This window comes from Corella eumyota, chromosome 1 (genome assembly GCF_963082875.1).
Source record: "Corella eumyota chromosome 1, kaCorEumy4.1, whole genome shotgun sequence".
In the NCBI taxonomy this organism is placed as follows: Eukaryota; Metazoa; Chordata; class Ascidiacea; order Phlebobranchia; family Corellidae; genus Corella; species Corella eumyota.
Window position 1 is genome coordinate 21,500,991 of NC_137490.1, and position 13,092 is coordinate 21,514,082.

Genomic DNA, 13,092 nt, shown 5'->3' on the forward strand with positions numbered 1-13,092 from the left:
AATCGTTGTTTCTTTATTAAAAAGGCTTTTTAGACGCTATAAAACTTCCAGGGCATGGTGACCTAAGTATAGTGGATTATTAGTGAAAGAAAATTGCTTAAATTTATCGCAAAATTTAAGAATAGGTGAAATGAAAATGGATAAAGAGCAAGCTAGACTTAACAACGCTATAAAGGCTTGGAATGAAAGTCGTTTGGATTTATTTGGAATAAGTCAACCAAATAAGGTAATACATAATCAAATATTACAATTTTTCTAAATATTTTAAATGTTATTCATTGTTTGAATATTTTTTAATTGTCTAATTGTTAGAACAAAAGATAATTACTATGTTAAGTTTATAAACAATGGGTAATATAAGAATAACAATGGAATATTATGATTTACAATAAACAATTACTTTAACAATTCAATTGTGATTTAAGAATGTAAATCATAAAGTTAGACAACATTTTTTAAATTTTTAAACTTATTTAATAAAATAAAGGCTAACCGATACAGGAAATATATTCTAGTAATTAGGAAGTAATTAAACTCTTATTGTATTGACACCTTCTTTCTAAAATAACATTGTTAAACTGTCATTTATAATTTGAGATCTTTGTGATTTAAATTATCGCGTAATTTTAAACAATTTTTTTTTATAATTTGAATAATACAAAGTGGTTTTAATATTTTTTAAATTGAAGGTCATTGTAACATTTTTTAAATTAAAATTTTATTTTTTGCTTAAATTATATTAAAATGTTATTGTATGTGGTATGATAAGTTAAAGTTGCGGTAAAAATATATGCGTAAAGTTTAAAAAAATTATTTTTAACACAACTAAAATTGCTCTGTTTGTAAAAAAAGTGTCTACTCAACAAACCAAAACCCAAATAAAAAAGTGTTTACCCTATTTTTTTCTATAGTTTTTGTTCTTTTAAACAAAATTTGAACAGTTTTTTAGAACAACATTTTATTTTATATTTTTGACAACTTTTTTCCTACCAAATTTAAATTTTTTTAGGAATTTGAATTTCATGGAGTTATCAGATTCTACCACCAAGATTCCTCGAACAATGCAAAGTACGCCACCAAGTGTGTGAGGGTGTCGAGCACTGCATTCACTTATGATGTCATAGAAACATTAGCTGAGAAGTTTCGGTCTGACATGAGAATGTTGACGAAACCAAATTATGGATTATATGAAGTTCATGTTGATGGAGGTGTGTATAAAATTTTTTATAATTAATTAAGTGTTATAGTTGTAAGCCTGCTTTACAGACATTTTAATTTTCATATTATGGTTGCAACTAATCTATATTTCTGCAATTATAAACTGCATACTATAAACTGTATACTGTGATCTTTTATAGTGGGAAATTTACTTTGTGTATTTTACTTCATATTTTTTTTACACTTATATAAAAAAATATATTGTATGTAGCCTATTTTAGTTTAAGGCTATTTTTTAATTTGCAAAATTTTGTTATGTTTTTATTAGATATGAGAGCCTTTTGTTTTAAATAAATGTTAGATTGCTTAGTCTAAGCAAATTTAAAGTAATTTTTTTAGTTTGTGTAAAATGTTTTATGTTTTAAAATGCTGATATTTGTGTATTGTTGGTATTTCTAGTCTTTATAAAACTTCAAATAGAAATAAGATGGGTTGTGTATTGTAAAGGTCATTGTTTGGCTTTATGAATATTTTGTTATAGAAAGCCGGAAGCTAAAAGATGAGGAAAGGCCGTTATTAGTTCAACTTAACTGGATCAAAGATGACAGGGAGGGAAGATTTCTACTCAGGAATGAGGATGATAAACGACCGGTGAGTTCAAAGTTATTTCATTTTACCTAATTAAAACAACAAAACCTGGTAAATATATATAATAATTAGAATTTTGATTCATATAATTTTTTACTAATGTAAAGCCAAACTATAGTTTTTAGTAAAAAGGGTATATATATATATATATACACATATATATATATGATTTAACAGAGTTATTTTAAAAAGTTTTGCAATTTAAGACCAGCAAATTTTTTAACAAATTTACTTAAATACTATGAAGTATTTAAAATTAACTTTTTAAATTTTTATTTTAGTTACAAAAATCTTATAATAAAAATTAAGTTTTGTAATTTACTGAAATATTGTAAAGTCGTTAAAATAAATTTAAATAAACACAATTTTTAAATTCTGTTAATTTACTTCAAAAATCTTATAATATAAACTTTTGTATTTTGATGTAGTAATGGCTAATCTCTAATAAAAATTTTTCACATGCTTAGTGTGTGGTAATAATCCCATATTTAATCCTGTATAAGGGTTCTTATGTAACATGGATATATTTAATGGATTATATTGACCATGTTTACGTGTTTATAATCAATATATTTTACCTTTATACTTTAAGGTTTAATTATGCATTTAAGAGTTTTGATTACTTTAATGTAAAGTTACAACTAATGCTTATTTGTTATTATTTGTTATTGGTTTTTTACTTAAAGATGACTTGGTCTAATTAGGGATTTTTTTGCAATTTTTTGATGTATTTTTACTAATTTTTTTTGTTATTATTTGTTATAATTACTTAATTTTTTACCTAACTATGACTTGCCTAATTAAAATTTTTTTGCTAAGTTGTGTTTACAAATTTTTTTTTTTATTTTTATTTTTTTTTTAACGTTTTTTTTGCCCAAATTATACAGTGTGTTTTTACCCAATCTTATTAATTTATATTGTATTTATTTTCACACAGCTTCAAGTAGGGAATGGGATGTACGAAGAGAGTGAAGACACCATTAAGGGTTTTAAACTTACAAGAAATTTGACGAAGAAGGAAAAGAAACAAAAAAAGAAAAAGGAAAAAGAGAAAATTATCAAGAATGAGAAAGAAGGATTGCAAAAACCAGCAGAGGTAAATGATATACCCTTAAAACAAAATAAGTTATTGAAAAGTATATATAAACATTCTTAAAAAATAGAAAAAATTTATAATAGCAAAGTTTATGTCATTAGTTAAGATTGTATAAAGCATAGGGTTTTATACAAATTCGACCTATAAAATAAATATAAAGTTTTAAAAGAGATCTATTAAAATAAGTAGTAGTTTTTTGGGTAGTTATTTTTAATTTCAGTTAATTAATTCAAAATAAATTTTTTAAGGCTTTTTATTTTGATAAAATTTGTTTTATGTTGAATATACATTTAATTTCTTTTATGCTGATCTTATCATAATAATGTCTATGAAATACCAGAGAACTTTATTTAAAGGTTATTTTATTCAATTTTATTTAAATGTTTGTTCAAAGCTATTATTTATTATTTAAGTGTGTACTTTAAAACTATTTTCTTTATAACTTTATTATTTGTTGTTTTCGAATATTGTTTTTTTTGGGGTCAACTTAGTTTAAATTCAAATATTATTATTATTTAATTAGAATAAACAAGTTACTTTGTTAAGTACATTATTTTTAACGAATGTTAGAAGTTTTGGTTACTATTTAGAAATATCCAATAAAATTATTTAAAAAAACAAAAAAAATTATGCTCTTATTTTAAAACATGTAATTTAATTTATTGTAAGATGTATTTTTTTTGTGTTAAAAATTTTTTTGTTGATAAAAATAGATATTAGTATTCTATATAATAGTCAAAAGCTTTTTATTTGAGACGCATTTTAATTTTTTGTAATATGGTTCCAACTTTTAAATAATATTTGCCAGTGATAATTTGATAACAGGCCACAACTGTCATTATTTTAATTTTAAAGTCCTATAGATTAGACATTCATACTTACATTTTACATATTATAAGCTTTATTTTATATAAGTTGTTGCTACTATTCCAGGTACGACAAACAATTTAAAATAGTAAGATCGAGAAAAAGATATGATTCTATTTGTTTAACAGGTGTCTGCAGCCAAACAGTTATACAACCAGGTCCCTGAATCAACTTTTACAAGAACTGTTTCGAACCCTGAAGCTGTCATGAAAAAAAGAAGAGAACAAAAACTACAGAAGAGAGGGGGTAAGAACTTTTATTTGTTTTGGTTATGGTTGGTTGGTAAACACTTATTTGTTTATTTTTGTGGAATAAACTATATATGTTTTTTATCAAAACCCAAGTTTAAAAACATATTTAAATAGTGCAAACTTGCATTTTTAAAATATAAATACTTGTTTTAAATCTGGCTTACTTTTAATTTTTTCTATCTTTAATGGCTTTTTGTAAAATGAGTTAAAAAATGAAATATATTAAAAACTATATTTGTGTGTTTAACTTAAAAATATTTTTTTTATAATATTAAAAGACTTTTTTTCTAAAATAAGTTTTAAAAAATTTACAATAATTTAAAAGTACTTAACTTACACTTCTATTAAGTTGTTAGTTGAGGTAACTTATTGGCAGCCACTAAATCCACTTATACCTTGTACTAGATTGCAATGTAAACATGTTAGCATACTCTATAACATATTCAAACTAGTTTAACGAAATTTAACAAATTTTCTTCTAATTAGATCACTCGATTTGTTAAACATTTGTTTGTTTCATATTACTATTTTATAACATCTTGTATATACCAGTCGAAAGCTCATTCTATGGTTGTGGTTTTAATTGTTGTAATATAGACACAAATCTTAAATAATTTTTGCCTGCACTAATTTTATTGCGCACCACAAATGGCACATTTATTTATTTAGTAGGACTATTGATTGGACATTTATATTCACCAAGCTCTATTATATATATTGGTTTATTAAACTTTAATTTCTTGCTAATGTTTTGTTCTTATTTAATTTGGTTTACCTTTTACATTAATTTAGCAGAAAAAAATGCTAAACAAAAAAATTTATTTTATAAAGACAGTTTAATTATTTTTGGAATAATTTAGCGGAAACGCTAAAGATTTACGGAGACAGCATCAACCACGAGATCCCGTACAAAACTTTATTACTTCTGCCAACGGACAAGACGGACACTGTTATACGGGATACTTTGGACAAATATTCACTCGGACGAGATAAAACGTCAGACTATGACATTGTCCAGGTAAAAAAATATTTTTAAAGATCATATTTAAATTTTTGTTAATGTATTTCAAAAACATTTTTTTACTTCATGGTTTTAAAATTAACTTAAATACTTTTGCATTTTTTTTTAATATATATACCCTAACCCCAAATATATCCTACATATATACCTTAAATCTATAATTGCTATATATATATATATATCTTTAGAATCAAAAGTTATTATTATTATTTTATAATCGCGATAATTAATATATATTGTATTGTTACTTTCACGGTTCTAATTTTTTTTTGGGAGAACTGAAAATTTGACATATTTTGTATCTTGATTTGGTCATTTATTTTTTGGGAAAGAATATCTTAATGCATATATATATATAGGCTATATATAAAAAAATTTCCTTTTAATTTAGTTAATAAAATATTTACAAACTTTTTTTAGGTGGTTTTACCTCCTGGTTCCAAACCTGAAGAATGTCTGGAAGGGGGTTGGGGTAAAGAGACAATACTGGGACCCAATGAGTGCCCTCTTGATATTGAACAAAAATGGCAGCCCCATCAAGGTAACAGCTTGATTAAAATTGAACATGTGTATTAAGTTAAACTTTAGATAACTTGCTATTAGACCACATTAAAGGTCAAGAGGTTAATTAAAGTTTTAGCTATGTTTAAATACTGGGTTCCTTTTAATTGTTTGTATTTTTGATTAACTTTGGTTTACATTTTTATCTATTTTTGTGTTTTAATCATTGTTAACTTAGGCTTTACTTATAATAACTATTTTGTTAAGTTACCTGTATCATTAAACTAGTTAAAGTCTAACAATTTTATAATTTAATTTGATTTTAATTATTGGTTGTTAATGTTAAAAAATGTTTAGTAAGTGTTTAATATTAAAACCAATTTAGAATATAAGGAAAAATATTTCGTTGTAAAATATTAGGATGAAAAAAAGGTTATACTTTCGATTATACTAAGTAAAACGCTATAACTTTTTGCCCATATTATTTCTATAAATTATTTAGGTATTACAGCACTTTAATTAATTAATAAATTTAAGTGTAATAATTTTAAATATAATATTTTATGGCCACTTAATTAGAAGTGTTAATTATCAGTGAAATATTAAAATAAATTGTAAACTTAAAGTTAAACTAATTACTTAACAACCTTCCCTTAGGCTATAATATATGGTTAAAATACTTAGGCTTTAAAGCTTTATAGAATGGGTTTGTTTAATTTTTATATTAATCTTTTTAAATATCAAGTTTTTGGACCGGTTTGTATAAATATTAATATTTAGGCATTTCTATTTTTACATCTTGTTTTTGATGAAATCCTGATATTTTTCATAGAAATTTAAAATATGTGGAATACAAAAAAATTACTGAAAATTGTTCATTAAAATATTTACTGTTACATTTAAAAATAAATTAGAAACTTTGTTATGATTTTACATTTTGTCATTGAATTATTTTTTATATCATTCTAAAAGGACTTTAAACTTCTAATAAATAGTCACATATGTCTAAATTATAAATTTATAAAACAGAATTAGACATTTACGGTTATAAGTTTTGCCAATAAAATAATTTTTGCCAATTAAAAAAACATGTACTAATAATATTTTTTGATTTTAGTTTTTAAAGAAAAAGTTTTGCCACTGTACTATTTTTAGGTATAAGTTTAATCAATAAATAAAATGTTTATTTTAACAGGCACACTTGTGTTTCAACTTCGTAAAAACATCAAAAGATCGTCAACAAACAACAATAACTCAAGAAATAAAACTTCACCAAAAACATCAACAACTTCAATTAATTCAAATGAAAAACAACCTGAGGAGACTAAAAAAGTAAGTTCAATAAAATATCAATTAAAAAATATCTTTAAAATTATATTTGCGGCACTTAAATTAAATAAAACTTGGCTTATTTAATAGCTTTTTGCAATAACATTAAACAAAAGTGATCTTGTGCTATTAACAATAAAAGTTTAATTCATGATTTTATTCTATTAAATAAACTTTGCAAATCTTAAATTTTTATAATAATCTATACTATGTTTTACTATTAGAATTTTTTAGAATTTTGTTATATCTTATTTAGTTACATGTAATTTTTTTTATAATTTTAACCTTTTTTTAGTCTTCTTTGAAACAAAAAGAACCTCAGCGAAAAGATCAACGTAAACGAACAACTTCAGAAACTGAGAAACAAGATTCAAGAAAAAATGTGATTCCAAAATCTGTGGTTCCTAAATTTGTGGAATTTTCTACAAGTAACTTTTATTTATGTTTTACAAATAATATAATTATAACTTTAGTATTTAGTAAAGTTTGTTTAATTAAAAATTGGTACTAATTAAAATATGAATTGAAAAGTTGTGCAAAAACATAAATTAATTTACAATATTTACACATAACTAAGTGATTTTAAAGAAGTTTAACTTTGTCATTTTTTTTTAGCAAGCGACAAGTTTCACATTCATGATATCGCCCCAAATGTCACAGAGATTGGAAGTAACCGAAAAAGTGCAAACTATGGACCTTTCATTGAACTTCGGGCAGTTCCTGGTTTGCTTTCTGCACATTGTGTGGTAACAAACATGGACTCTGTTGTAACAGTGAGTTTTTATTTTAAATTTAATTGATGTATTATTGCCAACACTATAGCAAAGTTAGGCATCACATTTTTTACTAAAACCCTGAGTTTGATTCCCATCATTGACATTATAGCAATTGCAATTATTTTGCTATGGCTTTACCTTCTATTAAGCCAAAAACCAGATTATTTGGTTAATTCTATGGCAATAAATGTTAGATTTATATAAAATTTGCTTAACAGTTAGAAAAAAATCCAAATTATTGATTTATTATAATAAAAGCGAAGTATTTTCAAATTATTATATTCTAAAAGTAAAAATTTACAAAATTTATTACTGACCGCTATTTATATATAAAATGATTTCAATTAAATTTATTCTTCACTCAGGTTACACCACATGAGGGGGGTGGAGAGGTCTTTGTTGACAATCGAGTGATCGAGGAAACAACAATGTTGTCCCATGCTGACATCGTGTGGTTGGGAAGAAATAAAGAACTCGTGTTTTGTGAACCTAACAGAGATTTACTGGCAAGACATTTTTTTAATTTTTAAAAATAAGAAATTATTTTTTCACCATTTTTTTTTTAATTATTGTTTTTTAATCTTTGTTTGTATATAATTTAATTTTTATTTTCTTTGTTCTTAGATTCCAGAAATTAGAAAGAAAATTAAATTCATGTTTCCACAAATAAAACACATGAAAAATAAAGCTCATGGAAACACTGGTAATTATTTAATTTTTTACTAAGTTTTTAAAACAAATATATTTTTTAATAAATTTCATTTTTATTCTTAGGTAAGATTGAAAAAGTTGATAATTATCCTCAGTCTCCAATTAACAAATTTGAACAAAGAGGATCTGGAAAAAGACAACAGGTTAAAAATGTAATTAAAATAACAAAAAAAAGAAAAAAACATTTTTTTGAGCTAAAAAAATTAATATCTTTGCATTTAAAAAAAAAATTGTTTTTATTTTTTTTTTGTTTGTCTTCAGGAAATGAAACGTCAATATTCTTCTCAACAACAACGACCTCATTCGACCTCATCGGGAACTCAATCCGACCTTTCACCCTATCACCATGAGGGGAAATACCCAGAGGGTAAATACCCCAATGCAACTCTGCCAGCTTATCTAAAGATAAATCCTGAAGGTAAATAAAAAAATTAAAAAAGATTTTAAGATGTCATACATATAACCATTGGGTCTTTGGTTTGATCCCCACTGCTTAATTAGTTCATTTTTCAAAAACTAAAAGTAAAATTGATTTTTAATTATTTTTAGCTGAAGAAACTTTTTTGAGTGAAATTTTATCAGTAAACGGCCATTCTCTTCACTTTAAATTATCACCAGCTTACTCTATATACTTGGCATTAAGGGATCTTTTAAGTGAAAATAAAACTTCTTTTATTAATGAGTTCTTGATCACAGTTACTGATCTACTAGAACAAACTATACAGGTAAAGTTATAATTTAGATATTACTTAAAAATTCGTATTTTTTAAATTTTTTAAATTCGTATTATAAATGTAATAAAAAAAAACTATTGTTTTAAGTAAGATAGTGTTAAGATTTTAAACAAGGATTCTTAAATTTTACTAAGTTTAAATACACCTACATCCTATAAATGATAAAGTTAGACTTAATTCTTTTCAATTTTATCAATTTTTTATAATTTTTTTAATTATCATAGTTGATTAAGCTCTAGCCCAGATAAATTTTAAAGTTTTATTTATGGTTTTTGTTTTCGAAAGGCCTACTCAAAAAAAAATTTTGGTTAATTTATTTTTTTTATCAATATTAGATTCATCGAACATCAGTGAGTGAGTTATCCTTCTGGATGGCGAATACTTCTGAGTTATTAAACTTTGTTCGACAGGATCAACAATTATGTTTGATTACTGGAGAAGCTCAGGATACGTTCGCTAAAACTGTTCAACTTGCTTTCAGGTAATATTAACATTTTCTATAACTTGCATTTTATTGTTATGAGGTTGATAATTACAAAGGGGAATTATTTAGGGTAAGAATGAAAAAAAACTTTACTTATTTAAAGTTAAATATGCCTTTGCTTTATATAATTTTTTTAGTGTTAAATTTTGAATGTTTTTGATTTTATAACTAAATCTGGTTGATAGCCCACCCTACAGTAGGGTACTTAATTGTAGTAATATAGTCACAAATCTTAACTAATATTTGCCAGTAATAATTCACTCATGCACTACAAATGTAGTTATTTTTTATTTTTAAAGCCTTTTTTGAAGGTCTATTAATTGTAATCGTCTACCAAACTCTATTACAAACAAAATTTGTAAATCGTTTATTTTAATTTATTTAATTTTTTGTTTATTTTTATTTGCTTTACAGACACTTGGTTCAATGCATGCAGAGAACATTATTTGCTCTGATGCCAGCTTTTCTGTCGGAATCTGATGAAGACCTGCCGGGAGAGGGAGCTGTTGATCTCAAGAAACAGAAACAAGGGAGTGAAGACCCTACTATGTGTAAGTTAAACTACTTTATTTGCTACTGAAATTTAAAAAAAATTGTTATAAAACTTTTTTTTAACCTTTACTGTTTAAAGCTTAGGTTGTAAAATACTAAATGTAAAAATAAAATTTTGACCTAATATACAGGGTCATGGTAACTCAGAGTTGTCCTAAAATTATGTTAAAAAAAAAATCTAGAGTAACTAGTCAATAGGCCACCCTACGATCAGAAATTTAATTGTTGTAATATGGTTGCAACTTGCAACTTATAATTGCCTTCGATAATTAACTCTCACCTCACAAATGGCAGTTTTATTTATTTTGTAGACCTATAAATAAGACATACGTACATATATTGTCCACCAAATTTGCCTCCAAGAATTCACCTGCGCACCACAAATGGCATTTTTTTTTATTTTGTATGCCTATAAATTGGACATACATAAAGCGTTCACTAATTCCAATAATTTTAGATAACTTAATTTTCAAACAAATTTTTTGTAAAGCGAGTTAAAAAGCAATTTTTTTGATTGCTTTAGATGACATCTTGCATATGTTAACATCGGCGATGTCACTTCTTCGTCGTTGTCGTGTCAATGCCGCTCTCACCATCCAATTATTCTCCCAACTCTTTCACTCGATCAACATGTGGTTGTTTAACAAATTAGTCACCACACAAAGTGCTAGAGTGCTATGTTGTAGGCAATGGGGAATAAGGATTCGGGCGAGGTTGGCATTGGTGGAAACTTGGGCAGAAAAACAAGTAAGAATTTGATGTTAAAAAGTTGGAAGTTTTGTTATGAAAGTGTAAAGTTGTTCTGTTGGTATGTATGTCAATTTACGGAATTATTAAAGTTTTTTGGGCACAATTCTGTTTTTTAACTTGTCTAAATAGTAAATTTTTTAGAATATGATGCTTGTCTTATATCACTAAACTGTGCAGTATAAAAACCTTTGTAGATTTCGCCAAACATAAATGTAATGGTTAAGGGGTAGCAAAGTACAACACAGGAAAATTATGATTACAATCTGACCACAAATAAAAGTTATAATTACAAGGCTATTTCTATGTACCTACAGCTTGGTGTAGTGGTAAGAACACTTGCTACACCACACATGAGGTTGTGGGTTTAATCCCCACTGGTCTCATGCTGTAGCGCCCTCAAGTAAGGCTGTATAAACGGTATGAACTCCTGCTGAGCCAGCACTTAATCAGCAGCATAATTATCGGGCAATTATGATCTATAATATCCAAAACTGCCACAGGCAACTTAAGACAAGGTCGGAGTAACTGATGTTACTCTATGTTTAAGTTGCGCATTCGACTTTCCCACATCGAGGATAAATTATATATATAAAAAAATGTTAAAAAAGTCTGTTAAAATTCCATTAAAAAAGTCCTAAAAATATCACTTCTATCAATTCAAAATATTTTTACTGTCCACAGGGATTGGAGTTAGCAGCTGACTGCCATTTAGCACGAATCACCCAAGCTACTCATCTACTCCAAGCTCCTAAACAATCAGCTGAGGACATTGCTGCCATCAGTGGTACATGTTTCAAACTCAACTCCCTCCAGTTGAGGGCGCTGTTGAGCAACTACCAACCACATACTGAGCTGGGGGAGAGGTTGATTTCAATGGAACTTATCGATAAAGTGGTCACTGTGGCGGAGGGTTCAGCTGATGAGGTATTTTTCAACTTCTTTTTTTTAATTTTTTCCAGATTTAATCTTGCTTTGTATGGATTTTTGTTAACCATTTCAAATTTTTATGTTATATTTTGTGATTGTTTATGGAAGTATGTGCCGGAAACTGGCCAAGTCTAAATCTTATTTAGCTTGCTTATCAAAAATTGATTTTACTTTGTTTTTATTTTAATCTTTTACTTAGATATTTTTATGTCATTTTATACACAACAAAATTAACTGAAATGCTTTAAACATAAATAATACTATTTTAAGAATTGTTTTAAGGATGATCTTAAAGCAAAATGTTTAGAATTTTAAACTAGTTTTAGTACATTTTATTTTAGTTAAAAAATATAAAAATGTTCAAAAAAATAATAAATTTGTTTTTTTTAGTTGACAAGGTCTGATGGTCGAGATGTGAGACTAAAAGAAGATCCTGATCTACAACTTCCTTTTCTTCTTCCGGAGGATGGTTACTCCTGTGATGTAGTTAGGGGAATTCCCTCTGGCCTCACGGAGTTCATTCATGCATATCAACAAGATGGTAGGAAATTGTTATGAAAAATTTTTCAAAATATGAAGAAAAAAATTTTTTTTTTTAATTGTATAAATGTCTGTTTTAAATATTTTTATATTCTTTCTTTAATTTGTTTTTATTGAATTAATTTTAATATATTTCGTTTTTTATTTTTTACCTAAGAAAAATTTTTTAAATGTATTTGTTTAAATGTACAAATATGTTTTGTTTAGATTTGTGTAGTTTTGAACCTGAGCCTGAATCAAATGGAAGCTGGACAGTTTATTTTAACAACATGGCACCTAATATTGTGGTGGGTTTTCTAATTTTAGTTTGATTTTAGCCAATTTTTGTTCAGCAACTTTAATCATTTTTTAATTTTACATATGCTACACTTATATGTTACTTTGACAATCTTATGTTGGAAAGGTATTTAAAGTTCACAAAAGTATTTCAAAATCTAGAACTTTTTTAACTAAATTTCATTAAAGTTTAAAAAATTGTATTTTTTTAAGTTACTTACTAATTTTATTTTAGGCCCAAATTTCAACTACCCCCAGAGAAGTCCCAAGTCCACAGTTACCTCCTACCCCGGAAGTAATCTCTATCACCTTCAACAAGAAGGGAGGAGGAATGGGGCTCAGTATTGTAGCAGCAAGGGTGAGTAAAAAGATTTTTTAAATTTTATAAATTTATATTTTTAAACATCAGATTGTAAGTGATTTTGTTATAACAGTTTAATAATTGATGTTAAACTAGCAGTTATATTTAAT

General features: G+C 25.9%; 1 protein-coding gene across 1 annotated transcript in view; it reads left to right on the forward strand.

Annotated features, from left to right (window-relative positions):
• The window catches only part of LOC145752075 (afadin-like), a 25,919-nt gene continuing 12,827 nt past the window's right edge, over positions 1-13,092 (forward strand). Inside the window, exons 1-22 of the mRNA XM_082568284.1 lie at positions 1-226; positions 1,010-1,208; positions 1,700-1,809; positions 2,744-2,902; positions 3,898-4,015; positions 4,881-5,038; positions 5,462-5,582; positions 6,738-6,874; positions 7,167-7,299; positions 7,487-7,644; positions 8,013-8,153; positions 8,272-8,350; positions 8,422-8,510; positions 8,620-8,776; positions 8,908-9,083; positions 9,428-9,573; positions 9,991-10,127; positions 10,652-10,875; positions 11,560-11,802; positions 12,196-12,346; positions 12,553-12,632; positions 12,857-12,979. Coding sequence (XP_082424410.1) covers positions 131-226; positions 1,010-1,208; positions 1,700-1,809; positions 2,744-2,902; positions 3,898-4,015; positions 4,881-5,038; positions 5,462-5,582; positions 6,738-6,874; positions 7,167-7,299; positions 7,487-7,644; positions 8,013-8,153; positions 8,272-8,350; positions 8,422-8,510; positions 8,620-8,776; positions 8,908-9,083; positions 9,428-9,573; positions 9,991-10,127; positions 10,652-10,875; positions 11,560-11,802; positions 12,196-12,346; positions 12,553-12,632; positions 12,857-12,979 — 3,135 coding nt within the window. The 5' untranslated portion in view covers positions 1-130. The remainder of the gene's footprint in view (positions 227-1,009; positions 1,209-1,699; positions 1,810-2,743; positions 2,903-3,897; positions 4,016-4,880; positions 5,039-5,461; positions 5,583-6,737; positions 6,875-7,166; positions 7,300-7,486; positions 7,645-8,012; positions 8,154-8,271; positions 8,351-8,421; positions 8,511-8,619; positions 8,777-8,907; positions 9,084-9,427; positions 9,574-9,990; positions 10,128-10,651; positions 10,876-11,559; positions 11,803-12,195; positions 12,347-12,552; positions 12,633-12,856; positions 12,980-13,092) is intronic.